Here is a 27,878-nt window from a genome sequence, read left to right as displayed (position 1 = left end):
TGTAAGGCTGCTGCACACTGGTGAGGTGCACACTTCATATTCTACAAGGTAGATGTTCTGGCCTTGACAGATGCCACTTTTGGCTAAGGAAAAAAAAAAAATCCTTTAGACGGCCCTGTAGTCTTGGACTTGCCTCTTATAGTCCTCTTTTCCCATTTGCATTTGTTGTTCCTTGGTCCTGCTTCTGTTTGTTTGCTGTGTTGTCTGCCCCTCTTAGACTACCTTATAATGACCCAGTGGTCTAACAATGAACTCCCTCTGTCCTGTGATGTAGATCAAGAAAACAGGATTTTAGTCTTATTTGTAAAATCTATTTCTTGTAGTACATCACAGGACCCTCGCCTCTGTATTCTGTGATCCACTCTACTGTTTGCTACAAACCCGCGGCAGGCTGTTAGTGGGGAGGGGGGGGGTGGGGGGGTTATTCAGCTTTGTCCTGCAGCTTTCATTTGCCAGTGTCTTATCACCAAAAGCCGTGGTTCTCAACCTGTGTAACCTTAGGACCCACATTTTTCCTTGGTCATTAAGCCGTGACCCAAGTTGCACTGAAATGGAACGCACGGCATTACGGTGCTGCGCGTTCAGTTGCGGGCAATAGAACTGTGGGTGGGAGGTGCATTTGGGATGCTATTCAAAATGAATGGCAATGCAAAGCACTTCTCACACCAAAATGCGTGGTAGGTGCGATTTCGAAGTACAGTGCGTTAATTGCATGGAACTGTGTAATTATAGCACTGTAATAAGTGTGAATGGGCACTCAAAAACACACAACCACAGACACAATCTCACACACATAGTGAGAAAACCAAGAAAAAATATATAGGGTTTGCGGAGAGATGTAAATGACCAAGACTGTATGATTATCTAAAATATCAAATTTATTTTGTACAAACAATAATTAGTAATAAATATATGTTAAAATTCAATACAATTCATATATCACATGTTCCCCGCGTAAACACTGATATGCATATATCCAGTGATTGTATTCATATATATTAATATATTCAGAAATGTCACATTAGTATCTTCATGATCATATATTAGGCATTAGTATAATTGACCAATGTAGTCGCTTATTTTGGTTGGTGCCGACGCGTTTCGACAGAGGCTTCTTCAAGGGACTCGTATAAGTTGATCTAGCCATAATAGAGAAAAGATTCCCTTATTTGCACACATAGTTATTTGTGATGAAACTACATATACTTGAGACATATATCATAAAAGGAGGGGAGGTGGTGTCAAATTTGGATAAGTGATCTGTTTACACATATTGAGGCAGATGATCAGTCCATAGGGATATGATCATGAAGAACTCACCATGCACGGTCCGTACGCGGAGTGAAGGAGATATCGGGAGGATCGAAGAGAAGAAAAAAGGAAGGACTGCAATACTCCAGCCACCAGACCCAGTCCCTTGTCACACCTAGGACCTCAAGGTCACATAGGGAGAGATGGTCCCAGAATCCTCCAGTGGCTTCACCGAGACACTTAACAGGGGTGAGGAGGCTATGATTGAGCCTAATTGGATGCTATTTGTCGGATGTTTAGTCCCCCTGTTGAATAGAGAGGGTAGGGAATGTATGTAATATCCTATCTCGATCCTGGTATATGTTAACCCCTTCAATTGTTTCATCAGGTATTTTTGTTTTTATTTTTATTATTGTTGATTTTTTTTATCCGTGAAGTGGTTCTCCAGATCGGAGATTATATGTTGGGAGTAGTTCTAAAACCGCTTACTGGTGTGGGGGCAGTCTAGTGGGTAATTACATATATATGTGTATATTTGGGAGTATATAAGTGATTCAATCTTAACTTCCATAGTTACACAGTGCATCATAACAAAACAAAAATTATTGTATATAAAATATATATGTAGGTAAGTGTATGTTTACTGATATCTTATTGGTTCAATGTGTTCGTATATGCAAATCTGAACCATAAATGTGATATAGTGCCTGGAATTGGCCAATCAGTGTCAAACTGTGTGCTTAAGTGCTTAGTTAATATATATAAAGAAAGTCATCCAGGCTAATTTAGCCTATTTTTCTATGTGTATGAAAGTGTCCCATCCCCAGTCGGATCCCCCCTCTTTTTCCCCCCCTTTCCCTTTAGCTCCCAAAAAGATCAAAGAGTTGTACCAAAAACTCGTCCAAAACAAGTGACACCACAGCAAAACAATCATAAAACAATAGCCCCATTGAGATAGCTTTGAACGCATATTGTATTGCGTTCTGTGCTATCAGTGTGTGGGAGTCTGACGTACCTGGTTGTGCGAGTCTCTCAGCCTGTCTGGGAGGTGATCTCCATAAGAATGGAGGGTGAGATCCCCTCTCCATATGTACCCTTCACCGCCGAATCAGAACGGCCGGACTAACAAGTTCCGGTCGGCGGTGTAGACCGTCCCAGGCGCATGCACGAGTGGAGAGGCGCAGGCGCCGAACATGTCCTCCCCGGGTCATAGTCCTGACAACAGGGGAAGCCACTCAACAGAAGGCTCCCCTGTGCGCATGCGTCAGCGGATAGTGTCTACTACGGAGCCGATATCTCCCCGCCGCTGCCCTGGCAACAAAAGAAGGTCACCCCGGCACAAAGAGGGGGGTGTGTCAGGCCGATTGTTGCGGCAATGGTCTCTGACGATGAAATGGCCATAACGGGCAGATATTTAAACAGGGTGGGACATTAGAATGGGACAAAGTCTAGAGGCCCCAGGTAGTGACATCAACATCACCCTCACCTCGCCTGAAACTCGACCGTGCTTGGATTAGCCATATATTCAATTTCTTTGATTTGTATATTAATTAACAGATATCTTTAATTATATTGCCCATATTAGGCTAGATATCCAAAGATTTGAACACTGCTCCAGATGACCTTACTAGTTCTTATGATATATCAGATATTGTCTATATTATATCCACAAAGTGGCAGTGTACATACATTGTAACCTATAATTAGTGGCTAATATGTATACAGTACACTTCATCTTAATAGTATAACAACATGGGAAAAGAAAACAGATGTTCTGACGAAGGGGGCGTGCCCTGGAAACGCGTCAACGTCATCTGCACACTGGATCCCCTCAGTGGATGTCCATCTGCTGTCAGCTTACATTATATGGCTGTCTTTTATCTATGTCTGTGAGTATCTTTCGGTTTATTTTTGACTATTGAAAATAAAGTTGATCTGCACCAGGAAAGGCGCCCCCTCTGTTTTCTTTTCCCATGTTGTTATACTATTAAGATGAACTCTACTGTATACATATTAGCCACTAATTATATGTTACAATGTATGTACACTGCCACTTTGTGGATATAATATAGACAATATCTGATATATCATAAGAACTAGTAAGGTCATCTGGAGCAGTGTTCAAATCTTTGGATTATATGGCTGTCTTTTATCTATGTCTGTGAGTATCTTTCGGTTTATTTTTGACTATTGAAAATAAAGTTGATCTGCACCAGCAAAGGCGCCCCCTCTGTTTTCTTTTCCCAGATTCCACCGCTTTCCCGGCTTCTTTGGGGGGCAGCACCCTGCAGTGTGCTTTTAAGGATTTCCCATTGAGGAGGGATTGTCTTTTTGCGGCGCTTCATTGCTTTGACTTTGTTTAATAGTATAACAATGTATAATCTAGTGACTCAGTTTTATTCCCTTATATGTCTATTGACAATCCATGGTTATATCTATGGTGTTTCTATATATTTATTTATAGATTGATTAACATCACATATTGGATATGATCCAATTATGCTAGATTCAATATGAGCTATGATGTATTTCAATGATAAATTAATCCATGATGCTCTTTTATCTAATTCTCAAAAGCATATATTGTTTACGAGTGTGTATCCTCTTGATTTCATTATCTCTTTTTTGTGGTGAACTAAAAGATTTCTTGGGTATAATTATCTACATTATTAGCTTTCCTTGTTTGTCTATTTGTATCTAATCATTTCGAGCTGAGGCCTGCATTCCTCATAGGAAGGGCCTATAACTTAGTACTTCGTTTAGGCCTGGAGGGACGGTGGATTTCAATTTAAAAATCCACCGTGCCTCCGCCTGTAATAATTTTTTATCAATGTCTCCACCTCTTTTGTTTTCATGAATATGGTCCAGGATGTAGAATTTGATGACCGAAAGGTCAAAGTTGTGGTGTAGTCCCACATGCCGGCTGATAGGGGTAGTCAGTTTTTCCATTGTTGATTTAAGTATGTATGGTCATACACCCTCTTCCAAATTGGTCTCAAGGTCTTACCTACGTAGAATGCTCCACATCTGCAACTTATCATATAGATGACATTGTTTGTCTGGCAAGTTACTGTGTGTTTTAAACACCAGTGTTTTTTGTTCGGTAGGGGGATTTTTGTGCCCTTCGAGAAGAAATTGCAATACTTGCAACCTCCACATTTTTGGAAACCTAGCTTTCCACATGTTGTGGCTTCCGATTCCGGCATATAGAAGTTATGAGTCAGCATGTCGCGCATAGATTTCGCCCTACTGAATACTAGTTCAGGGGTATCCCTTATATATTTTTTAATTGTATTATCATTAGTTAGGAGGTGCCAGTGACGCCCCAGACATTTTCTTATTGCGTCTAGAATATTTTGTTATCATTTTGACTGTCTTTTTGTGTGATTTTATCTTTATTTTCTTCCCCTGCTCTCCCAAATAGTATTTGCTCCCTCTTCTGCTTCTGCACTCGGTTATAGGCTTTTTCGAGTACTTTCCGACCGTAGCCCCTTTCCAATAATCTTGTCTGTAATGCTTTTGCTTCCCTCTGGAAGTCAGCGTCTACTGTACAGTTGCGTTTCAGTATCGGATACTGACTATTGGGTAGATTTTGCTTCAAGAATCGAGGATGTGCACTCGATGCATGTAGGATTGAGTTTCCTGCTGTCTCCTTGCGATATACAGGTGAAACTCGAATAATTAGAATATCGTGCAAAGTTCATTTATTTCACTAATGCAACTTAAAAGGTGAAACTAATATATGAGAGAGACTCATTACATGCAAAGCAAGATAATTCAAGCCGTGATTTGTCATCATTGTGATGATTATGGCTTACAGCTCATGAAAACCCAAGGAACCCCAAATTCACAACCTCAAAAAAGTAGATTATTACATACAATCAATAAAACAAGGATTGTACATAGAACAATATCGGACCTCTGAAAAGTACAAGCATGCATATGTACTCAGTACTTGGTTTGGGCCCCTTTTGCAGCACTTACTGCAATTACTTTTGCACGATATTCTAATTATTCGAGTTTCACCTGTAGGCTTGTCATGAGATAGTTGTCGTCCTTAATTGCTATCATGACGTCCAGGAATGCAATTTTTTTCCGGCTGTAATTCATTGTGAAATTTAGATTGAAGTTGTTGTCAGCCAGAGAAGCAACAAATTCTTTTAAATCCTTTTCAGTGCGAGTCCATATGAAAAAGACGTCGTCGATGTAACGACGCCACATCAGTATACAATCTAACCAAGATTGCATGTATTCGTTTGAGAAGAGAGTTCTCGCCCATCCCCCCAGGTATAGGTTCGCATACGATGGGGCACAGCAAGTGCCCATCGCTACCCCCTGCACCTGGAGGTAATAGGTGTCCTTAAAAATAAAGACATTTTTAATCAGAACATATTGTAGCAAATTGATTATAAAGTTGTTATACGCCCACTGTGCTTGCGGTCTTTCCCCCAGGAATTCTCTAATTATTTAAATTCCCTTGGTATGTGGGATGCTATTGTCTAGAGCTTCTAGATCAAGGGCCACAAGCCAACAGTCATCAGGGATCATCGTATCTTCAACTAATTTCAAGAGTTCCACCGTGTCTTTCAAGTATGAAGGGAGGGATATTGCATGTGGCCGTAGGTGGCCATCCATGATGATACTTGCTGCTTCAGATAGACTCCCAATCCCTGAGACGATAGGACGTCCCGTAGGGTCATTAAGACTCTTGTGGATTTTTGGTAAAGCATGGTAGTTTGGGATGTTTAACTTCCAGATATTCAAGAGTTTTTTTGTTAATCAGATCTTTCATATATCCCGCGTAGATGATGGCCAAAAATTCTACTTTAAAGACTTCAATATCTTGTATAGTGGTCTGTCTATACCAGGCTGTGTTACTAAGGATTTTTATACACATCTGCTCATATTGTCCACAGTCCATAATAACCATGTTTCCCCCTTTGTCTGATGGCTTAATGACTAGGTCTGTGTTTTTTTCCAATCTTTTTATAGCTTGACTCTGTTCTCTTGTTATATTCGTCTTATATCCATAAGGAGTCAGGATGTTTTCTAGAACTTTTACTTGTCTGTTGTAGGAAAGACCATATGCTGGGGTTGGCTCGGAGGTGGGGGAATTTCTGAGATTTCTTCTTACAGATGGTAGGTGTCTCTTCTCTTCTTTCCATCATTCCCATCTCTTCATATTTGTTATCATGTCCTTCTTCCCATAGCTCCATCAGGTCCCGTAGGGCCCGAAAGTCTCTGATAGTATAACCTTTCCATCTTTATAGATCTTCCCTAATTGATTCCTGGGGTTGATTTGTATCGTATAATACTTTAAACATCAGATTTCTCGCGAAGTGATGGAGATCCTTTATGACCTCAAAGATGTCCATATTTTCGGTCGGGCAGAAGCTTAGTCCTAATTTTAGGACTTCGGCCTCTGCCCCAGAAATCTGATGGCTAGATAAGTTTATTATTTCCAGGCATTTTTCGTTCCTGTTGGTAGTAAGAAGAAGTCCAGGTTCCCCGTTCTTTTCTGTTCTAACCTCTGTCGTGGCTCTAAAAAAGCCTGTAAATTGGGTGGGGGGCTCGGGGCGCCTAGTGGGTCCCGTGGATCTCACCTCTTAGACATCCTCCCCTCCTCATCATTGGAGGTTCTTTGGTGGGAGGTGTCCATGTTAAAGAGGGTTTTGGCTTCCGTTTGATTCACTGTCTCCAATCTCGGTCTTGCCCCCAGTGTCTGCTCTCCAGTTGTCCAGTTCCGTCTCTCCAAGGTGTCTATCCTTCCTATATCCCTTCAGACGAGGTATACAGACTTATTTTTTATTTCTTCATCTATCAGAGATAATTCTTTTTGGTAATAGCCTACCAGAATTCCCATCATATTGATGGAACATTTCTTTCTTGTAATTTTGCGTTTATTGTTGCATTAGCAGACAGATACATGAATACAGAGCATTGTAAAGGTATTACAACAGGAATGCTACCATTTTAGAATTAAGTGGTCCCATAGGACAGTATAAAGATCTATATCACATTACATTCGGAAGGAATCCACAATATATCTATCGTAGCGGGTGCAAATAGAATCTATGCGCCTTCTGTTGCGCCTCCCCGAATTTCCCGCTTGTGCGCCTTATGTTCACACCACTACAGGAGATTCGCGTTTGGCAATACCATCCATTTGTTTCCAACAAGTCAACTGGCAGTAATGCTACATCTCTGCATATTTATATTCAAATATAGGCTTTAAACATGGCCTCGAGGCTGAAAAGTACCGGCCGTCTAAGCTAGCAATGACATATACATACTGATCATTGCGTGGGACGTGCCCACCTCTCTCACTCTGTATGTCAGTTCTAGTCCTAAGTTGAGCTTCAAGAGTCACGTCCGGTGTAAGAGAGTGGGTGTGTTCCCACCTCAGAGGGCATCACCCGGACAGGACAATTTCAGAAGGGTCTGTATCAAATAGGGGTCAGGCGGAAAGGAAGAAGAAAGGGAAAAGGAGGGGATGGGGAATATGGTTTAGAGGCAATATCAGGACCTAGGGGAACTCCTCTTCCCCCAGCCCGCCCCCCGGCTCGTATGACCTCCCCCTCACCCCTCAGCTGGCGGAGCGGGGAGGTTTGTGCTCATCACTGAGAGATAGGCAGGGGTTGTTGTGAAATGGGACCACGGTCTCCAGCTCGTACGAAACTTCTCCTCTACGTTATGAATGGAAGCAGTCAGGTCCTCCATACGCAATATCTCATCCACAATGGAGAACCATAGTCTCAACGTGGTAGGGCTGGATTGTCTCCACATCAGAGGTATACATGATCTAGCCGCATTAAACAAATGTATTGTCAGGGATTTTTTGTAGCGTTTAACAGTGAGAGGGGTCATGTGTAACAGACAAACCGCCGAGTCATCTGGTAGGGCCTCGATCACCAGCCAGTTGATCGTCTCCCTCACCCCTGTCCAAAATGAACGAAGGCCGGAGCACTGCCAGAATATATGTAACATGGTACCTGGAGCCTGTTCACATCTCCAACAGGTTGAGGGGATCGAGCTGTTCATTTTGTTTAGGATATACGGGACTCTATACCAGCGGGAAACAATCTTGTATCCCGGGTTCCTGGAATTTGCATGCTATGGAGGATCTATGGGCCAAGGACAATATTGTACCCCTTTGATGCTCAGTGAAGGGTCTTCCCAACTCGGACTCCCACTTCTCAAGGAATGGAGGGCAATACGACTGCGGTGGCGTGCAGAGTTGTCTGTAAAGCAGAGAGAGGGCATGGCGAATTGGGGCCCCTAGATGACATATGGACTCAAACTCCGTGAGGCGACGCGACAACTGACTCAGCCCGGGCACGGAGATCAGAAAGTGGCGGATCTGCCGTGCACTCCATTTGTCTAGCATTGGGCAGGTCAGGTGTCGTATGGAGTCAAGAGAGAAGGGAAGTCGGGGTCTCCAATTACCGGTATCATGGGTGGGGGGAAATTCCCGAATTATCGAGAGACGTCCTAGCCACCCTCAGCGTAGGCGCAATGAAGGGATGTGAGGAGATCTCTGACGGCAGAGGGGAAGTGAGCCACGCAGCCCCCGAGAGCGGCAGTCTGGATTCCGAAAGTTCCATCCCCACCCATCGTTTCTGATCCGTATGGCAGCACCAGTCCACTAATCGGACAAGGTGGGACGCCTTGTAGTAAAGTTTAATGTCCGGCAGGCCTACCCCACCCCGGTCCTTGGGTAGTACCAGGAGGCGATACGCCAACCTCGGACGCCGACTAGCCCAGACATAGGATACAAACATGCGTTTCAGTTGGGAGAAGAAAGTGGGAGGTAAATGAATCGGATCGCCTGAAGTATGTACAGAATCCTGGGGAGAACTGTCATCTTTAGGGAGGCGCAGCGACCAAACCATGTCAGGGTCAGGTCCTGCCAGTTCGAGAGGTCACGTTTGATTGCGTGTAGTAAGGGGACATAATTTTCAGCATATAAGTGGTCTGGGTCAGCTGTAACACGTACACCCAGGTGGTTGAGACTCTTCTGTAACCAACGGAACTGGCAGGAGGACCTCACACGGTCTAGTTCCACCGGGGGTAAGGTGACGTTGAGAGCTTCCGACTTGGCCTGATTACCCAAAAAATTAGAGAGCTTTCCATAAGTGTCGAATGCCTTCGTAAGGGCAGGCACTGAGGACATTGGACGGGATATAAAGAAGACCAGATCGTCCGCATAGGCTGCCAATTTGTGTGTCCCCGAGGGAACCTGTAGGCCCCCGACGGAATCATCTGCCCTGATGGTACATAATAGGGGTTCCAGAGTGAGAATAAACATGAGCGGGGATAGGGGGCATCCCTGACGGGTACCATTGGAGATGGAGAAGTACTCTGAGTTTCATTAACTCTCACAGCTGCCGTTGGGGACGAGTAAAGGGCCATAATCCATGAGCGCATATGTGTCCCCAGCCCAAGATACTGGAGCGTGGACTCGAGGAAATTCCAATCAACTTGATCGAACGCCTTTTCGGCGTCAATGGATAGGAGCATAAGAGGGCGTGAACGGCTGCGGGCCGAATTAACTACATTGAGAACCCTGACTATATTGTCTCGTGCCTTTCGGGCAGGCACAAATCCGACCTGGTCGGAATGCACAAGGTCGGGTATATAGGGGAGAAGCCTGTTTGCCAGCATTTTTGCGTACATTTTTAGATCTGTGTTCAACAATGCTATCGGACGGTAACTGGCACAGAGGGAGGGGTCCTTGTCCGGTTTCGGGATCACCCTGATGTGCGCTCGAAGAGCGTCAGTCGGTAGGGCACCCCCTTGCGAGAGGGCATTATAAGTTTCCGAAAAATGTTCGGAGAGTAGGTGCCCAAACGATCTAAAGTACAACAGGGTGAACCCGTCCGGACCTGGAGCCCTCCTCGGCTTTGACTGTTTGATGCCAAGATTCCACTCTTCCACCGATAATGGGGCCTCCAGGAGATCACTCACTTGCGAGGTCAGGGTGGGGATGGGGTTCAGGTTGTATAAGTGGGCGTAGAAATCCTCAAATTCGGAGGCCACATCCTTCGACAGTAACGTTTTGGTGCCTGACCTGGAGGTAATGTGTGGGATATACATTTTCGACCGCGTACCCCACAGAGCTCTCGCCAAGAGTCTACCCGGTTTGTTAGAGTATTCGTAGAAGGTACGTTTACATGTCACTAAGGGTTGTTTGGTGCGTTGGTATAGCAGGGCGTTCAACTTATTCCGTGCTTGTTGGAGAGCTAACTGGGAGGTCTGTGCCAAGGAGCGTTTGTGACACGACTCCAGTCTGTAGATTTGGTCTGTCAAGTTAGAAATCTGTTCAGCCCTTTCCCTCTTGCGTCGAGCTCCGTGACGTATGAGAACCCCCCTAACCACACACTTGTGGGTCTCCCATACCATCGAAGGGCTGGGACCCGATTCGGAGTTGGAGATGAAGTAGGATCTAATGGCTCCTTCCACCTCTGCCTTGATTCCCCAGGTCCTGAATGAGAGATTCATTCAAGCGCCAGGATGACATTGGGAAGTGCTGGGGCCCTATGACCATGTCCATATGAAATATGGGCATGATCCGACAACAGTATAGTATCTATGGCGGCCGATTCGCAGGGACGGTAGGGCCTGATGGCTCACAAAGAAAATATCTATCCTCGAGTATGTCTGATGTACTTGGGTGAAGAAAGTGTAGTCTCTAGCCTCGGGATGTAGGAACCGCCAAGCATCTACCAAGCGTAGCCCCTGGAGTTCTTCCTTCAGCTTCTTAAGGTATGCATAGGAGAGGTGTGACGCTCCCCTGGAAACATCTACTAGTGGGTCCTGGGCAAAGTTCATGTCTCCCCCCAAAATCAGGGAACCCTCTGAAAAGTCCAGCAATAAGGACACCAGGTGTCTCAGGAAGGTTAGTTGGTCCGAGTTGGGAAGATACACATTGGCTAGGGTAAGTACCGTGTCCCCTACCCGACCCTTGGCAAGAATAAATCTACCGTCCGGATCCTGCCGGAGGCCCACCAAAGTCCATGGCAGAGACCGGGCCAGCAAGATGCTCACCCCTTTGGATTTTGATAAAGGGGATGAGGAGTGGTACGCCACCGGGTAGTCCCGATTGTGGAGTCGTGGGACCTGTTGGGTTTTAAAATGGGTCTCCTGCAGGAATACCACTTGTGATCGGTATCGTCTCAGATCCGCCAGAAGTCGGGAACGCTTCTCGGGTACATTCAGGCCCCTGACATTAAGCGAAGTGAATCTAATTACCTCATCCGTGCTCCCCATTGGGGCCGAACCCCCTGGACCCACCATGCCTGTCAGGGGAAAAAGGGGGGTGGAGGGGACAGGGGTAGGGAGGAATAGATGTATAGGGAGAAAGGTAATAAAGACCAGAAGTTGGGGCTAGTGGGGACAGTGGGGAAAGAATGTAAAAGGGGGGCTATATGAGAGAGCTCTATGGAAAGACCCTTGAGTCAGGGAGAAATAATTCCTGTGGGTGATACCAACCGTCAGACCCAGCTATGGGTCGACTTTGATTTGACACACCTCCCCCCTCACTGAGGGCAGGAGATGACCTATTGGGGGACCTAGTAGCACCTACGTGTCACTAGGTATTGACAATTGGCAGAGCAGTAAGGCAACAGTAAGATAAATCTTATAAAACTCAAAACTTATCAACAAAGGTTATTAAACAAGAAAAACTTACAACGGAGCCATGCTAGGTATGGCCGGGACGGCCAAAATAACCACAGTTGATTGCAAGACATTTACACATTTTAGGGCTATCAGCCGTTAACTTCCTACCTCGGCAACCGCCGGCCAGGCCCGGGCTCTGCAGGACCGTCCGAGGGTGGGCATGCCTTACCCGAAGGTTCTGCGCTGCCGCTCATGCAAGCCAGGGTATCGCCGGCAGGCTACCTGACCCCAGACCGGTGCCACAACCCGGGCCTAGCCCGCGCACCCCAGGAGAGGCATGCTCCAAGAATGAAAACATAACAAGCATAACATATGACTTCAACTCAGCAGGACCAGGTATGCAAAACTCGGATGGCTTGGAGAGGACCAGATATGGAAGATGTCCAATGTCCACTATATCCGTGTGTATAGCTGACCCTCACCCGCCTTATCCCCCCCCTCCAAGGCATACTAAGATCAAGGATACAACGGAGCCCTGCGTGTCCCTTCGGGACAGGAGTCTGTCCAAGGGATCCATAGGAGAAAAATCATAGATAGAGTCAAGCCACATGGTGGTCATGTGGCATTCACACTTGGATCAGGGAGGGCCGGGAGGCCTGGGTACTCTCGGCTCCCTGCCATCTCTACTGCTGGACGGGGTACCCCGGAGGTAGGAGCGCTGGCGGGAACGCGATCCCCTCGCTGGTCTAGGTGTTGCCGGGCTCGGTCCAGGTCGATCCATCGAGAAATCCAGCCAGTTCGGCACAGGAACTACTTCCGACTCCAGGAATGCGAAAAGGGCCGGCAACTGCGCAGGTTCATGTAAGTGAAAGACCTGATTTCTCCCGGGAAACAATAAGATGAAAGGGATGGCCCCAGCGATAGGTAGCCCCTGCTGCCCTGATCACTTCCAGCACAGGCCTCAGGGTGCGGCGCATACGCAGGGTGTGGCGGGAAAGATCCGGCATAATTTGGACCCTTGCTCCATCGAAGTCCAGTGGTCGCTTATTCCAGGCCCTACGAAGAATCTCCTCCTTTATGGCATAAAAGTGGACCCTGCAGAGGACATTTCTCGGGACTCCCGAAGGCAGTGTACGGGCCCCCTGCGCTCTATGCACGCGATCCAGCTCTGCGGTGGGCGGCTTGTCCAGATAGTGATTGAGGATGGCCACAACAGAGGATCTCAGATCCACTCCTGACGTTGCCTCGGGTATCCCCTTAAGGCGTAAGTTGTTTCGGCGATTTCTATTTTCGCTGTCATCAACTTGTAGATGGATTGAGTTGATGTGCTGCTGGTGTGCGGCCTGACCTGCCTCTAGGGCCTCCACGCGCCCATGCAGGGAGTTGGCTGCCGCTTCGACCGAGTCGACCCGGCCATCAAGAGTGGAGAGCTGCTGCTTTACCACCTGGAGTTCCTGCCGGAGGGCCTCCACCATCTTAGAGGCCATGCCGTCTAAGTCCCTCTTGGTGGATAGTTGCGGCAGGAAGGCCCTCCAGTCGTTATCCCCGTCCGACATGGGGCCTACTCCGGACACACCCGATCCCGTGAGAGACGCCTCATCGAGGAGGAGCGGAGTGCAGATGGGCGAGGGTGGCGGGCTTGTGCGACTAGCCGATGCGGGGGCCGTCATCTGGAGAGACTTAGGGAGTTTCTTGGAAGAGGATGCATTCAAGGCCGCCGAGCGGGTGGTCGCCATATTGGATTCCGGCATTACCGAGCTGTCTCCTCCCGCCCGCGAGAATAGTTCTAGGAGATCCATCTGTCGGTGACCTCTGCCAGCGTTGAGCATATGTCCAGCAATTGACATGGGGTAAGATCTACAGAAAATCGTTGTCTGTTCCGCCGTCCCGGGGATACTGCACGGAGCTCACGTGAAGTGCTGCCTCACTCCGCCATGTCCAGCTGATGGAACATTTCTGTAGGTTATCTTCCCATGCTGATTTGAGTTCCTGATCCACATTTCTGATATTTGGGAAGATTTGGATACGGAGGCCCCAAGGGCTATACTCCTCCTCTATACAGGTGAAACTCGAATAATTAGAATATCATGCAAAAGTAATTGCAGCAAGTGCTGCAAAAGGGGCCCAAACCAAGTACTGAGTACATATGCATGCTTGTACTTTTCAGAAGTCCGATATTGTTCTATGTACAATCCTTGTTTTATTGATTGCATGTAATAATCCGTTTTTTGAGGTTGTGGATTTGGGGCTCTTGGGGTTTTCATGAGCTGTAAGCCATAATCATCACAATGATGACAAATCACGGCTTGAATTATCTTGCTTTGCATGTAATGAGTCTATCTCATATATTGGTTTCACCTTTTAAGTTGCATTAGTGAAATAAATGAACTTTGCACGATATTCTAATTATTCGAGTTTTACCTGTATATCTCTCAAAATATCTCTTGTGCCAGTAGTACTGGGATTTCCTTTCAAGCAGTTTTTTTTTTATTTATACATAAAAGTACTAATTTCTGATTCTTTTGCTTCATGATTAGAATGATTCTTTTGTACTTTGACCATCAGCCCATCCCAAGATGAGCTCCATAAAGCCGACATATTTGCTATATCCCTATGCTCTAAGTGAGATATCTATTGAATGGATTTCAACTCTTTGCAGTTGCTATAATGAGAAATGCTTGGTCTTAGGAACCCATATAGTAAGGCACAGCCCCCTAAGAAAAAAGGGTCTGGTATGCGCCAGCCTCCAGGTCCTATTAATGAAAATTCAATTTACCAGTCGTGGGCCGCCTCTCTATGGGTACCCTATCTACATCTCTCCCCCTAGAAAACACATAGTGAGAAAACCAAGAAAAAATATATAGGGTTTGCGGAGAGATGTAAATGACTATGATTATCTAAAATTAATATCAAATTTATTTTGTACAAACAATAATTAGTAATAATATCCCTATGGACTGATCATCTGCATCAATATGTGTAAACAGATCACTTATCCAAATTTGACACCTCCTCCCCTCCTTTCATGATATATGTCTGAAGTATATGTAGTTTCATCACAAATAACTATGTGTGCAAATAAGGGAATCTTTTCTCTATTATGGCTAGATCAACTTATGAGTCCCCTGAAGAAGCCTCTGGCCTTTCTGAATATATTAATATATATGAATACAATCACTGGATATATGCATATCAGTGTTTACGCGGGGAACATGTGATATATGAATTGTATTGAATTTTAACATATATTTATTACTAATTATTGTTTGTACAAAATAAATTTGATATTAGTTTTAGATAATCATACAGTCTTGGTCATTTACATCTCTCTGCAAACCCTATATATTTTTTCTTGGTTTTCTCACTATGTGTTTTCTAGGGGGAAGAGATGTAGATAGGGTACCCATAGAGAGGCTGCCCACGACTGGTAAATTGAACAATCTCACACACACACAAAAAAATAATGTTATTTTTTTTAAGATCCACCCAGTCTCCCTACTTTATGAGATCTGAAGGGGATCCTTAGACTGGGGTCCGGTGTGGGCTGCTGTACTCTGATGGAGCTCCATCCATATGTGCATTGCTTGTACAGCTCCCTTGCACCTGTAGAGGTGCCGAGAGCCAGTATGTTACATCACACCGGTCCAGGCACCTCTACAGGACATGCGAGGGAGCTGTAAGCAATGCACATATGGATGGAGCCCACCCTACCTCAAGCTGACACTCTGCACCGGGCAGCATATTTTGAATGGCTGCTTGGCGCAAGAACTGACAGTGCTGCGCTATGGGGGAAACTGAGGAGCCTCTCGCCTAGAAAAGTGGAAGGCACACGGGGACCCACTGAACACTGGGTCGCAACCCACTTTTGGGTCACGACCCACCAGTTGAGAACCAAGGACCTTAAAGGTAGCTGTATAGCCAGTGGTCTAAGAATTAATTCCCTGTGTCATGTGATGTACTTATAAAAGAGTACAGGTAAGACAAAAATCCTGTTTATTTTCCCCCTTTCTTGCACACGTTAAAATCCACATTTAGGCCTGATAATTATTTAAAACTCACAAAAAATTTTTTATTTTTTTTTGAAAGCAGAGACCTAGTGGAATAAAATGGTGACTGGTGCTATTTTTATCTCACATGATTATTGTCCTACTGTATATCAAATCTATATATTCAGTAAAAAATACATTAAAATTAATTTTAGCGCACACAATATAATGCACAGTTTTTGGTAAAAATAAATAAATAAATGAGGGTACATGAAGTAAATATAAAATATGCTGAGCTTTAAAACTGTGCATTCCTGTGAAACGATGGTACTCAGTATTGTCCATGGGTGATGCTTTAACCTTTTCGCTAACCCCCAACGTATGTCAATCATTGGCATCAGTGGGCCCTGTAAACAGTTATAGCTCCTGGGAGTCGGTTTTACCTGTATAAAGCCGACTGTTGGCTTTATATTGGAAGTTATTTAGGCTGCTGTAAAGCCCCCTGATCACTTCCAGGAACCGATAAACATATGTCCCGACACCCCCTGTCTTGCTTTCTGGACTCCACTACCCCTGCAGTCTTTCATCGCGGGTGTGGGAGAGGGGAGAGTGGCCAGCAAATTAATGTTTGGTTTCCTCCCCCCTGCTGAATAAAGCCTGCAGCGACAATGTCATTACTTCCAGTTTCTGAGCTGTCATTGCCCAGCTACAGAGGTCGGGGAAGAAGCTGATCAAGAATGATCTGTTAATTAAATAAAATAAAACTTAGACACCCAGAATTTTTTTTTTTTTTTTACTTATGCAAACATGCATCAGGTGCGCCTATGAACAAAAATTACAATTGCACCACACGGTTAGGTGTCACTGCGTACTTCAGAGTGACAGCAGTAATTCTAGGGCCAGTATTCACGGTTAACTCTAAATTGATGACCTGTAGAGGCTTTTAAAACTTCACCTATTGACAATTTCGGGTACTGTAGTTTGTCGCTTTTTCACAGATGCACACAATTTTTAAGTTTGGCATCTATTTAGTTTGCACAATCTTTTATATTTATTAGCAATGCACAGATACCGTTTTTTCGGTATAGAGTACATATTATTATTTTTTTTGGTACCCCCCGAATTCCGATACCGGAAGTCCCATTAAGGAAGCTGGGCAGCGTATAATGACTTGTTGCTCAGCTTCCTGATTAGCTGGGTAGCCGGCTCCATGCTCCCTCGTCACCAGATGACAAGGAAGCGTGGGGCAGGTAATGACGCGCCGCCCAGCTTCCTGATTGGTCAGCCTTCTGACCAATCAGGAAGCTGGGCAGCGAGTCGTAACATGCTGCCCGGCTTCCTGATTGGCCAGGAAGCAGGCACCATGCTCCCTCGTCACTAAGTGAGGGGGGGTTACAAACTGTATAAGTAATTGGGTCCGCAGTGTGACACGAAACATTCTGCGGAGTCCTGCAACATCTTTTGTGTCTGCTGATGGGTTGAAGGTGGCAAAAATCCTGTGTAATAAAATTCGTTAGGAGGCTGTCAGAATGTTTACTCTGATAAAATAGTGTTTAATTTATGAAAACAGGCAGGGATCTGGAATAAGGAGATTCCCTACTAATTTTCACAAATCAACTAAGTTCTTTATTTGCGCCAATTTAAAGACAAAATTAAAAAAGTGCAAAAATATATATATCTGCTAAAATCAGTGCAAAATAATGATCAAAATATAACTGATGACAAATAATATGGATCAAAATTGCAATAATATTGATTAGCAAAGATAACAATAAAAATAAAACCACGGGATATTATTTTTAAATATTAATGAAACAAAACTAAGTATCTCTTGGAATGCAATTAGTAACTTCTTAGTAGCCCAGCAGAATGTTACCAAATAATGTGCAGATTCAACATGTGACCTCTACCAGCAAAACCGTTCATGAGCAGTAGAACTTTGAGATTTTGGACATCTAACTAGTACTATGCACACAACTAGCTTATTAGCCGAGAATCTATTTGAGGTAAAGATAAACTTCCACTAAGTTAAAATATATGTATGTAGCTGTGCTGAAACTACAAATCCCATCATGCTTCTGCCTCTGGGCGTCATGCCTGTGGCTTGCAATGCCTTATGGGATTTGTAGTTTCAGCACAGCTGGAGAGCCAAGGTTGTCTACCCCTGTCCTAAACCATTGACTTGAAACTGCAATCAGCTTCGAGTAGATTTAAAAAGGGACTCCTAAATTTGAACAGGAGACAATTTTTAATGCAGCTCAAATTACTTCAAATTCAGTCCGGATGCTAGCACTACCTAACCAAATGGTTATACTAAATGCTTTAGATATATATAAAGTGAGGGAAAATAATTATTTGATCCCCCTGCAGATTTTGTAAATTTGTCCACTTACATAGAAATGAAAGGTCTATAATTTTTATCATACGTGTATTTTAAATGATAGAGACAGAATATCAACCAAATATCCAGAAAAAACACATGATACAAATGTTATAAATTGAGTTGCAGTTCCGTGAGTAAAATAAGTATTTGACCCCCTACCAACCAACAATAATTCTGGCTCCCACAGACTGGCTATGTGGTACACAGATTAGTCCTGTCAATTTAAGAAGGTGCTCCTAATGACAATTTGCTATGTATATAAAAGACACCTGTCCACATAATTTTTCTTCCATTCAAACCTCCCACCATGGGCAAGACCAAAGAGCTGTCAAAGGACATTAGGGACAAGATTGTAGACCTGCACAAGGCTATCAGCAAAAAGCTTGGTGAGAAGGAAACAACTGTTGAAACGATTATTCGCAAATGGAAGGAATACAAAATAACCATCAATCACCCTCGGTCTGGAGCTCCATGCAAGATTTCGCCTCATGGGGTAAAGATGATCATTAGAAAAGTGAGGGATCAGCCCAGAACTACACGGGAGGAGCTTGTGAATGATCTCAAAGCAGTTGGGACCACAGTCATCAAACTGTGACACCAAACACCATTGGTAACACAATACACCGCCATGGATTGAGATCCTGCAGCGCCCGCAAGGTCCCCGCCCTCAAGAAGGCACATGTACAAGCCCGTCTGAAGTTTGCCAATGAACATCTAAATGATTCAGAGAAGGATTGGGAGAAAGTGCTGCGATCAGATGAGACCAAAATTGAGCTCTTTGGCATTAACTTGACTCGCCGTGTTTGGAGGAAGAAAAATGCTGACGATGACCCTAGGAACACCATCCCTACAGTCAAGCACGGAGGTGGAAACATTATGCTTTGGGGCTGTTTCTCTGCTAAAGGTACAGGCTGACGTTGCCGCATTGAGGGGCCAATGGATGGGGCCATGTATTGTAAAATCTTGGGTAAGAACCTCCTTCCAGAACACTGAAGATGGGTCGTGAATGGGTCTTTTCAGCATGACAATGACCCAAAACATACCTCCAAGACAACAAAGCAGTTTCTTAAGAAGAAGCACAATAAGGCCATGGAGTGGCCTAGCCAATCTCCAGACCTTAATCCTATAGAAGAGAGCTGTATGGAGAGAGTTGAAAGTTCGAGTTGTCAAGCGACAGCCAAGAAACCTTAAGAATTTAGAGAGGATCTGTGAAGAAGAGTGGACCAAAATCCCTCCTGGGATGTGTGCAAACCTGGTAACCAACTACAAGAAACGTCTTACCTCTGTGCTTGCCAACAAGGGGTTCTCCACTAAGTACTAAGTCATGTTTTGCTTGGGGATCAAATACTCATTTTACTCACTGAACTGCAACTCAATGTATAACATTTGTATCATGTGTTTTTTCTGGATTTTTAGTTGATATTCTGTCTCTATCATTTAAAATACACCTATGTTAAAAATAGACCTTTCATTTCAAGTGGACAAACTTACAAAATCTGCAGGGGATCAAATAATTATTTGCCACACTGTATATGGCTAGTTAATTGCTTAAAGATAAATAGAAATCTATACTTTACCAAAAAATTGTAATTCTTTTGTCTTAGAGATATCAGCTTTGTGTCAGTGTTGGGGACAAGAGATGTTCAGGTTCTATTTGGTTCAGTTCCCCCTGGCAGCCCATCAATCAGATTCAGATTTCTCCTTTCTGTGTCCATCCTCCTGCATATTCTTATTTTTTCTTTCTCAGTCTGTCTGTGGTCCTTAACTTTCTCCTAACTTTTATCACCCAAAAATGTAGAACCCAACCCAAGAAAGCTCATCTCCACCTAATTATGATGTTGGGAGGGTCTAAATTTTCTTTAAATTGTCCCTACAATTACCTGAAGAGGGCAATGTTGGACTAGGAATAATTTTGAATTTTTCCTTTTAAAATTCCAATATTATTCCATGAGATGACCTTAGACCTAAGCCTTGAACAAAATCATAACATTTAAAAGGGCGGCCTATTATTTGGCAGAACCTGTCAGACCTACTGTCTCGTTAAGAGATGTATTGATTGAGAAACTCTGATCAAGAAAAAAACAAAAAAAACAATTGAGAATGAAGTAATGTGTACTGAGACAGTGGTTAACTCGCATTCTTTCACCGATTACGAAAATAATATACCTAACGTAATTATTTGTACTTAAAAAACCCCCACTATATTAATAATATATACTATTACCGTATTTTGCGCTCCATAAGACGCACTTTTTTCCCCCCAAAAGGAGGGGGAAAAAGTGCCTGCGTTTTATGGAGCGAATCCCGACGCCCGAGACATGCAGTTTCGGGCGCCGGGCGAGTAGTAGGAGCCACTGCTCGTTTAATACGAGTATATATTATTAAATATAAAATTACTCAAGCAAATATTTAGATGCTTCATGCAATAATAATACAATTGAAATTATTGGTAATACCATTCCTTTCAAATAATAATACTGTATACAAGGTAACTTCTATTGTGAGCTCTTTTTTTTTTTGATGAGAAAAGGGAAAAAAATATAATGGAGACTGTTTCTTTTGTCCTTTTTGTTAAGCTTGAGAAATGGCAACTCCATCAATCTCAGTATAACTTAGTCTGGTACCATGGTCAGTTCTTATCTCATTGTTGTTGTCGTCTTGCACCCCCATAATTTACAACCTGGGAATGTATGCTGTAAGGGTCTGAATTGCTGATAGTCTTTGTCCAGAAACCATGAACTCAAATTCACCTCATAAACTGATATAAAGAACAAAGATGGCTTCCAGGATGCTCATATTACATTATGTAGAATAATAATTATAGGCCTTATAGTTTAATTCCTTTTAGCACCAAATTATTATTATGCAGGATTTACATAGCGCCAACAGTTTGCTGATATTGTCAAAACTAAACCCAACTTTTATGCAGTATTACTGGCTTTGTTTGCTCACTTTCAGATTGTGAAAGGGTAATAAAAAATGATACAATCTGTATTGCTGTACTAGACCACAAATGCATTACAGTTGCTGTACATCAGTAGTACACACAATCTCTCCATCTTCCCCAAATATGACAGACCCTGATCACTGACATGTTACCAAATAGATACCACACAGAAAAAGCAGACACTGGATGGAGAACAGCTGAAGTGAAATACCCTTTATACGAGGAGACACTGCCAGAATCCCGGACTGTACCACCTTCTATAATTGTGGGGGGAGGCTCGCGCATCATAATTTGCTTATAAATTGACCTCTCCATTTACATATGAATGACTCGGGGCTCATTAGTTGTAAATACCGTGATCCATGGATATGTTATTCTAACAGCTGGGCCTATTTTCTGTTTCAGTGGCTGACTTACTGCATTTTCTATTTTTAACCTTTTTCTTTTTTCTTTTAAAATTCTGTTTTATTCAAGTTTTATCAAAAGGTATCTGTATACAAATCGCATATACTTCACAACATATAACCCAAATACAGGTCCTGACGCAGTATCCCACTTACAACAACCCCATAGTAACCAAACTTACAAACAACAAGGTAAAACAAATATTACCAACCCACGGGGAGAGTACATCAAACATTAACATCCATTAACATAAACAACCAAACAGCCCAAATGAAAGCATTGCATACATGAAGAAATACATAATCTTAAAGGACAGCTCATGTGTCGGTATCCGCAGAGCCCAGACTTTGTCAAATTTTAATGGACAGCCTCTACTGGTGTAAGTAGCCTTTTAAAAGCGCAGCATTGAGTTAAGTAGTCTCTCCCACCTATCCATGGTAGGTGCAGTTATTTTCTTCTAATTCAGGAGAATATCCTTTAAGAGCATAGAAAAGAAGAATTCACAACAAAGTGTGAGTGGCTCTTGCTGCGGTCAGGTGCTCTTTGAACCCAGTAAACCCAGTTGGGGGGTTGGTTGGAGAGAAAGAAGTCAGATCCTGCAATAAACAACCAACCACCTTCCAATAGTCTACTTTTGCTGGACAAGTCCAGAACACATGAAAAAAGTCAGCCTACATTTCTTGACAAAGCCAGTACCGTGCAGAAGAGCCTGAAAAGCCCAATAAAGCCAAGCCTTGCTTGGAACAGTGACATTTCACTTTGGCTTTGTGGACCCCCCTCTTCTTCCTGGTGGGACTTCTCATGCTCCTACCGCTTATCCCTAATGTTTTGGGTGCCCACCTATGCACCTAACCCTCCCTTGTTGTAAGTTTTGTGACTGCTGCATGTCCCTCACAATGCTGCCCTGCATCCTCTCCTGGACTGGATCCCTCTTTACTACCTGCAGGCCTTGTCCTTTACGCTGTTCGACTTACTATACATTGTACATTATGATATGTTTCTGTGTGATGTTTTATGCGTGTACACTGTATGTGTCTTTCTGACCATATGGCGCTCAATGTAGTGATGGGCGCATGGAGTGGGGGCGGCCTACTACCGTGCCCCACTTCATCCTCCTGTAGGTACACCCATACTGTGCACTGCCTACCAGAATCTTTTCGCCTATATCTTGTGTTGGGGATTTCTGACTATCTGGATCCCATACTTCTCTCCCTTTTACACCCCTATTTACTTCTTCCATTCTCTTGTATTTCCCATCCTACTAATTTCCTTCTCTTCCTTTTTTGTCCTCTTTTCATCTCTTTGATTTGTTGCAGTGTCCCCCTGTGCTTCTTATCCTTCCCTTAGCTTCTACCACTTAGTGTCTATCGCCCCACCTTTTTACCCCATCATCGGGTCCTGGGTGCCTGTCCCCTGTTTATGTGAGGCTTTTCTTCTTTGGCCCCGGGTACATCCGTGGGAGTATGGCTACCTTGAGGTAGCGAGCTAGTTTCCCTCAATGCCAGGGGACTCAACACCGCTGAGAAGAGGACTATGGTCTTGAACGAATGGAAGCAACTATGGGCCCAGGTGTGTTTTTTATTCAAGAAACACATTTTTGTTCTGACCAGATCCCAAAGTTCCTCATTCATCACAACTCATATGGGTATCTTAATAGGCTTAGACTCTCCCTATCCACAAGTAATCATAGGCACCACTACAGCAGTAGAAATATTATTATTATACAGGATTTATATAGCGCCAACAGTTTGAGCAGCGCTTTACAATGTAGGGAAGACATTACAATCACAATACAAATCAAGACAAGATGGTAAGGAGGGCCCTGCCCGTGAGGGCTTACAATCTAAAAGCGAGGGGGAAGTGATACATGAGGAGAAATATGACAAGACGCAATGCCTGATTTAAAAGTTTTATTTCCACTCATTTTGTCACTTTCCAATTTGCTAGTACCGTTCATACTAGATTTGAATGTTGCCCTAAACTATGATTGTTGCCTTCTTTTGTTCCTCCTATATGTTATTTACCCTTCTTTCTGTTGTTGAATATTTGTTATGTTTATATTATCTGTAATTTGAAAAACTCTAAAATGAAGAATGAAAAAGAAAAAAAATCTCTTGCCAGGCTCAGAGATCTATTTTTTAATAATGACATTACGACAGCACACATGTCAATGGCAAAAAGGACACAGGACCCTAAGTAAGAGGTTTAAATCAGACAGATTCTAACCCTTTACATCTAAATTGGAACACCAGATTATCATTTTTATGGATTTGAGGTGGTGGCAAACGTAGGGCTGGTACTTCCTTTTATTCAATGCAACAAATCTGAATTTTCCGTTAAGAGAACTATGGGGTAAGTGTTTTTCCCCATAGTTCTTTTTAGGGTCATGGGAGGACATATACTAACCTCCTCCAATGACCTAAATCTCAGTATATCGTATACTGAGAGCGCCGCAGCTGGGACAGATCCTGACAATACTGTCGAGATCCACCCAGCTGCGTAAGAGGCAGAGCCAGCTGTGCCCGCCCCCTCCCCCGTTCATTCCTCCACTCAGCGCTGGAGGATTGGGGAGGAGGGAATCCCTACGGGGAGAGGTGACTGACAGTCTCCGCTCACTTGCAGGGAGACGATCGGGAAGTGAGTGGATCGGTGCATGTTTCTGCTCACTTTCCCGATCGACAGCTTCTTTGTCACAGGTCGGCTCTAACTATGAGGATGAGTGGAAGTCACTCACCTCATAGTTCTCCTTTTTAATTTAGATTATATATATATACACTGAGTGGCCAGATTATTATGACCATCTGACGTTTGTAGGCAAATTAGCTATAATTTTGCGCTGAAGTTGCTAGAGGGCCAGACCATTATAAATAGGGAAGCAGGTTGTTTACCACGATAGTAGAAGTGATTTTTTTTTTCTGAAGATATGGGTAAACAACACGATTTAACAGCCTTTGAACGTGGGTGCCACTCAGTGTGTGTATATATATATATATATATATATATAATATAAGTGTGTGTGTGCTGCAGTGCAATAATCTACAATACTTCTACAAATTACTAAATTTATTAAACCAGCATAATTTACTCTGTGCAAAATTTCAATATAAAAAAGTGACAGGTGCTCAACATAGTGTATTTTGTCCATTATTTGCTGTGGTGATTTAATCCAGTGCTGTGTTTTGTCCTGCTAAACCATATGTAATCCAAGTGCTCAAAATTCTGCTTCTCTCTTTCATTCTCAACTGTACAGGAGCTTCCTGTACTAAAGACAGGTCACTGCTGTTCTTTCTCCTTGCACAAGGTGATTGGTCTTGTATCCATCCTCCTCCTGCAGTTCTGCAGGCAACTTGTAGTGGGAGAACCTGCTGGGTCCCCCTCACAATCACAACTCTGCTCTCTGCACAGGCTATGTGCGGAACAGTAGTGACAGGCCGAGTAAAGGCACTTGGTGCACAAGTAGATTTTTATCCTTTGTTCCTATTCACGAATATATTTAAATAAAGGTTTTTGTGCCCGGTGTTTGAGCTTTAAGCTCATTGTCATGTGAAAATGTGCATTTTAATTTGTGTGTGAAAAAAATAGTCTGGCAGCAAAAGGGTTAAATGTTGCCGTTCGCTTATGCTTTAGGTTACTGGTCAGGGTGTTTTTGCAGTAACCCCTCACAAAAACTACTAGGCTGTTTTTTATGCTGATGCCAACGGAGCTATTCACAAAAGGGTGAAGAGTTTAGAGAAGGCCGGAGAAGTGAACAATCTAGGCCAACATAGGTGATTTGGAAAAATTCTCCAATTCAGATCACTTTCCAGTTCCACTATGTTGTCCTAGATTGTTCATTTCTCCTGCCTGCTCCAAACTCTTCACCCTTTTATGAATAGCCCTAGTAATGTACAGTTTATTTTTTAATCTTTTGATGTAAAAATGGATATAAAGCTTTTATGAAAATGTATAAAACTAAAGGTATACTTACAATACATGTATTTTTTATTTTTTTGGGGGATCTTTTAGATTATTCACACCGACAGCAACACTGTGCTAGGACAGAATGACACAGGCTTTAGTTGTGATGGTTCCTCCAGCACATTCAGGGTGATGTTTAAAGAGCCTGTTGAAATACTTCCAAATGTCAACTACACTGCCTGTGCCACACTAAAGGTATGCTTCTTTTAACTTTTTCTACAAACTGGAATATACTTGTTTCAACTCAACTAACACACAGGGTCATTTGTTATGCATAGTCTGTGTACCTACGGACAGTCTTCTTACAGTGAAGGTGAGATCAATGAGACCCTTCCCCTCACTTTAAGGAGATGACAGCCTGAGGTTTAAAGAGCCACCTTAAAGAGCCACAGATGGTAGCACATCTATCAAGCTCACAACTGAGGTGTTTCCAAACCAGCAGGTTGAGGACATCAATCTAAGCTATAAAAAAAAACCTGCACCCTGGAGGTGGTGGCCCTGGCCTTCTTTGGCCAAATGTTCTTGCAAGCGGCTGTGCGATCAGCAGAACATGATGCTATTGGCTGTTGCTCATAATTGTTTTCTTCTTCCGAGGGGTGCCCTTCAGACATGCCAGTGGTATCCTGTGTCCACCAATAAAAAGTGAGAGAAAAAGGGATTCTCAAAGGGCCTGCCCATATTAAATACCAAGTTGTCCAGGCCTGTTGCCTGTATTCAAGGTTTATGGTTTCCTGAAGTTTGTGCTGGGACAAGGTCCTATGGCTTTTAAGGTGAAGATGTAAAAGAGTGGATCTATGTTAGAAATATGATTTTTTTTAATGTCATATTCCTTTTCTTGTAGCGTAGGGTGGAAGACGGGTTTAATGTACAGGATAAAACACATAATTTAACAGGAAATACACCGGAATGGTTGACTGAATCGGGGATACAACATAGGCTTAAATTACTAAATGCAAATAAAGCATTAGGACCTGATAATCTACACCCCAAGGTACTCAAAGAATTGAACAAGGAGATAACAAGACCATTGTTCCTCATTTTTTTTTTTTTCACAAGTAAATTTTTTTTTATTGTTTAGAGCCTAGACAATGACAGGTACATAGGCATTAAACCAATAATCAAAAACAGCCGTGTGATATCCAAAACTGTGTTACAAAGCAATAAACCGAAAGAAAGGGGGGTACAATAGCATTGGTTGGGTGGGATCCAACATGGGAGCTCAGATTCCATTTTACTGGTATCACATTAAGTCACAAAGTAGGATGGAAAGGAATACATGTATACTTCAATCGGGCAGGCCAAAGAATTAACAGATCCCACTAACACTGTGGGAGTACTATGATCACTAAACATTTGGAAAGGTTTATAACAAGGAGGGTTTAGCTGTCGTACTATCCAAAGGTTGTTCGTTGCTAGTCCGATCTGGTTTGGATACCGGGGGCGATTACTGTTTATGAGATGCTGTCATTGCCAGGAGGGTTTGGAGATCAGGGGGGGGCAGTTATGAGAAAGGAGGAAGCAGGTCTGGAAGTGTGGGTAGATGAAAGAATAGGGGGAATGGAGGAAGGTGGGGGGAGAAGACAAGGAGTGGGAAGGGGTCCCGTCCGACCCATAAGTAGGGAGAGATGGAAAGGAGGAAGGCACTGCATAGAACAGAGCAGATAGGAGTAGTGTTACCGTCTTAAATCCTTACATGCCTCCGAATCTCGGAATAAATGCCACAACGTCCAGGTTTTAAGATACTTGGACATGTCATCTCTGCCAGAGTGGATAAGTTCCTCAATGGCCGCTACTGTATCTATTCGGGAGAGCCACTCCCGAATCGTTGGTGGGGATGGCGACTTCCAGTGTCTAGGAATCACCGTTTTTGCCCCATTCAGTAGGTGAATTGAGAGGGATTTTTTAGAAACATGGAGTGTGTCATCGAAATGGTATAATAGGAGGCTAGCTGGGGAGAATTCCATCGAGACTCCGGTTATGGTTTTAATCAGGGTGTGGACCGACGTCCAAAAGGGCGAGATCATTGGGCACGACCACCAAATGTGTAATAGAGAGCCCACTTCTCTGTCGCAGCGCCAGCACCGGTCAGGGGCATCTGGGTATATGCGGTGGAGTAGGGCCGGGGTTTTGTACCAGCGTGAGCGAACTTTATAGTTAGTTTCCTGTACTTGAACATTCATGGAGCTTCCTAAAAGTAGGGAATTCATTCGTTCCCACTCCTGTTGTGTGAAGGATATTGAGAGATCACGTTCCCATGCTCTCATAGAGTGTGTCGGTGGGAGGGTAGAGGAGTCGTTCAAGAGGGAGTATAAGGATGAAATTGCATGTG

At 43.6% G+C, this 27,878-nt stretch overlaps 1 protein-coding gene across 1 annotated transcript in view; it reads left to right on the top strand.

The window, feature by feature from the left end:
* Positions 1-27,878, top strand: part of BTBD2 (BTB domain containing 2) — a gene marked incomplete at its 5' end in the record, with an annotated part of 99,197 nt that overhangs the window by 36,290 nt on the left and 35,029 nt on the right. Inside the window, one exon of the mRNA XM_018572238.1 lies at positions 25,598-25,744. Coding sequence (XP_018427740.1) covers positions 25,598-25,744 — 147 coding nt within the window. The remainder of the gene's footprint in view (positions 1-25,597; positions 25,745-27,878) is intronic.

This window comes from Nanorana parkeri, unplaced genomic scaffold, assembly GCF_000935625.1.
Source record: "Nanorana parkeri isolate BGI_ZX_2015 unplaced genomic scaffold, ASM93562v1 scaffold1973, whole genome shotgun sequence".
In the NCBI taxonomy this organism is placed as follows: domain Eukaryota; kingdom Metazoa; phylum Chordata; class Amphibia; order Anura; family Dicroglossidae; genus Nanorana; species Nanorana parkeri.
This window is presented reverse-complemented; position numbering and strand designations above follow the sequence as displayed.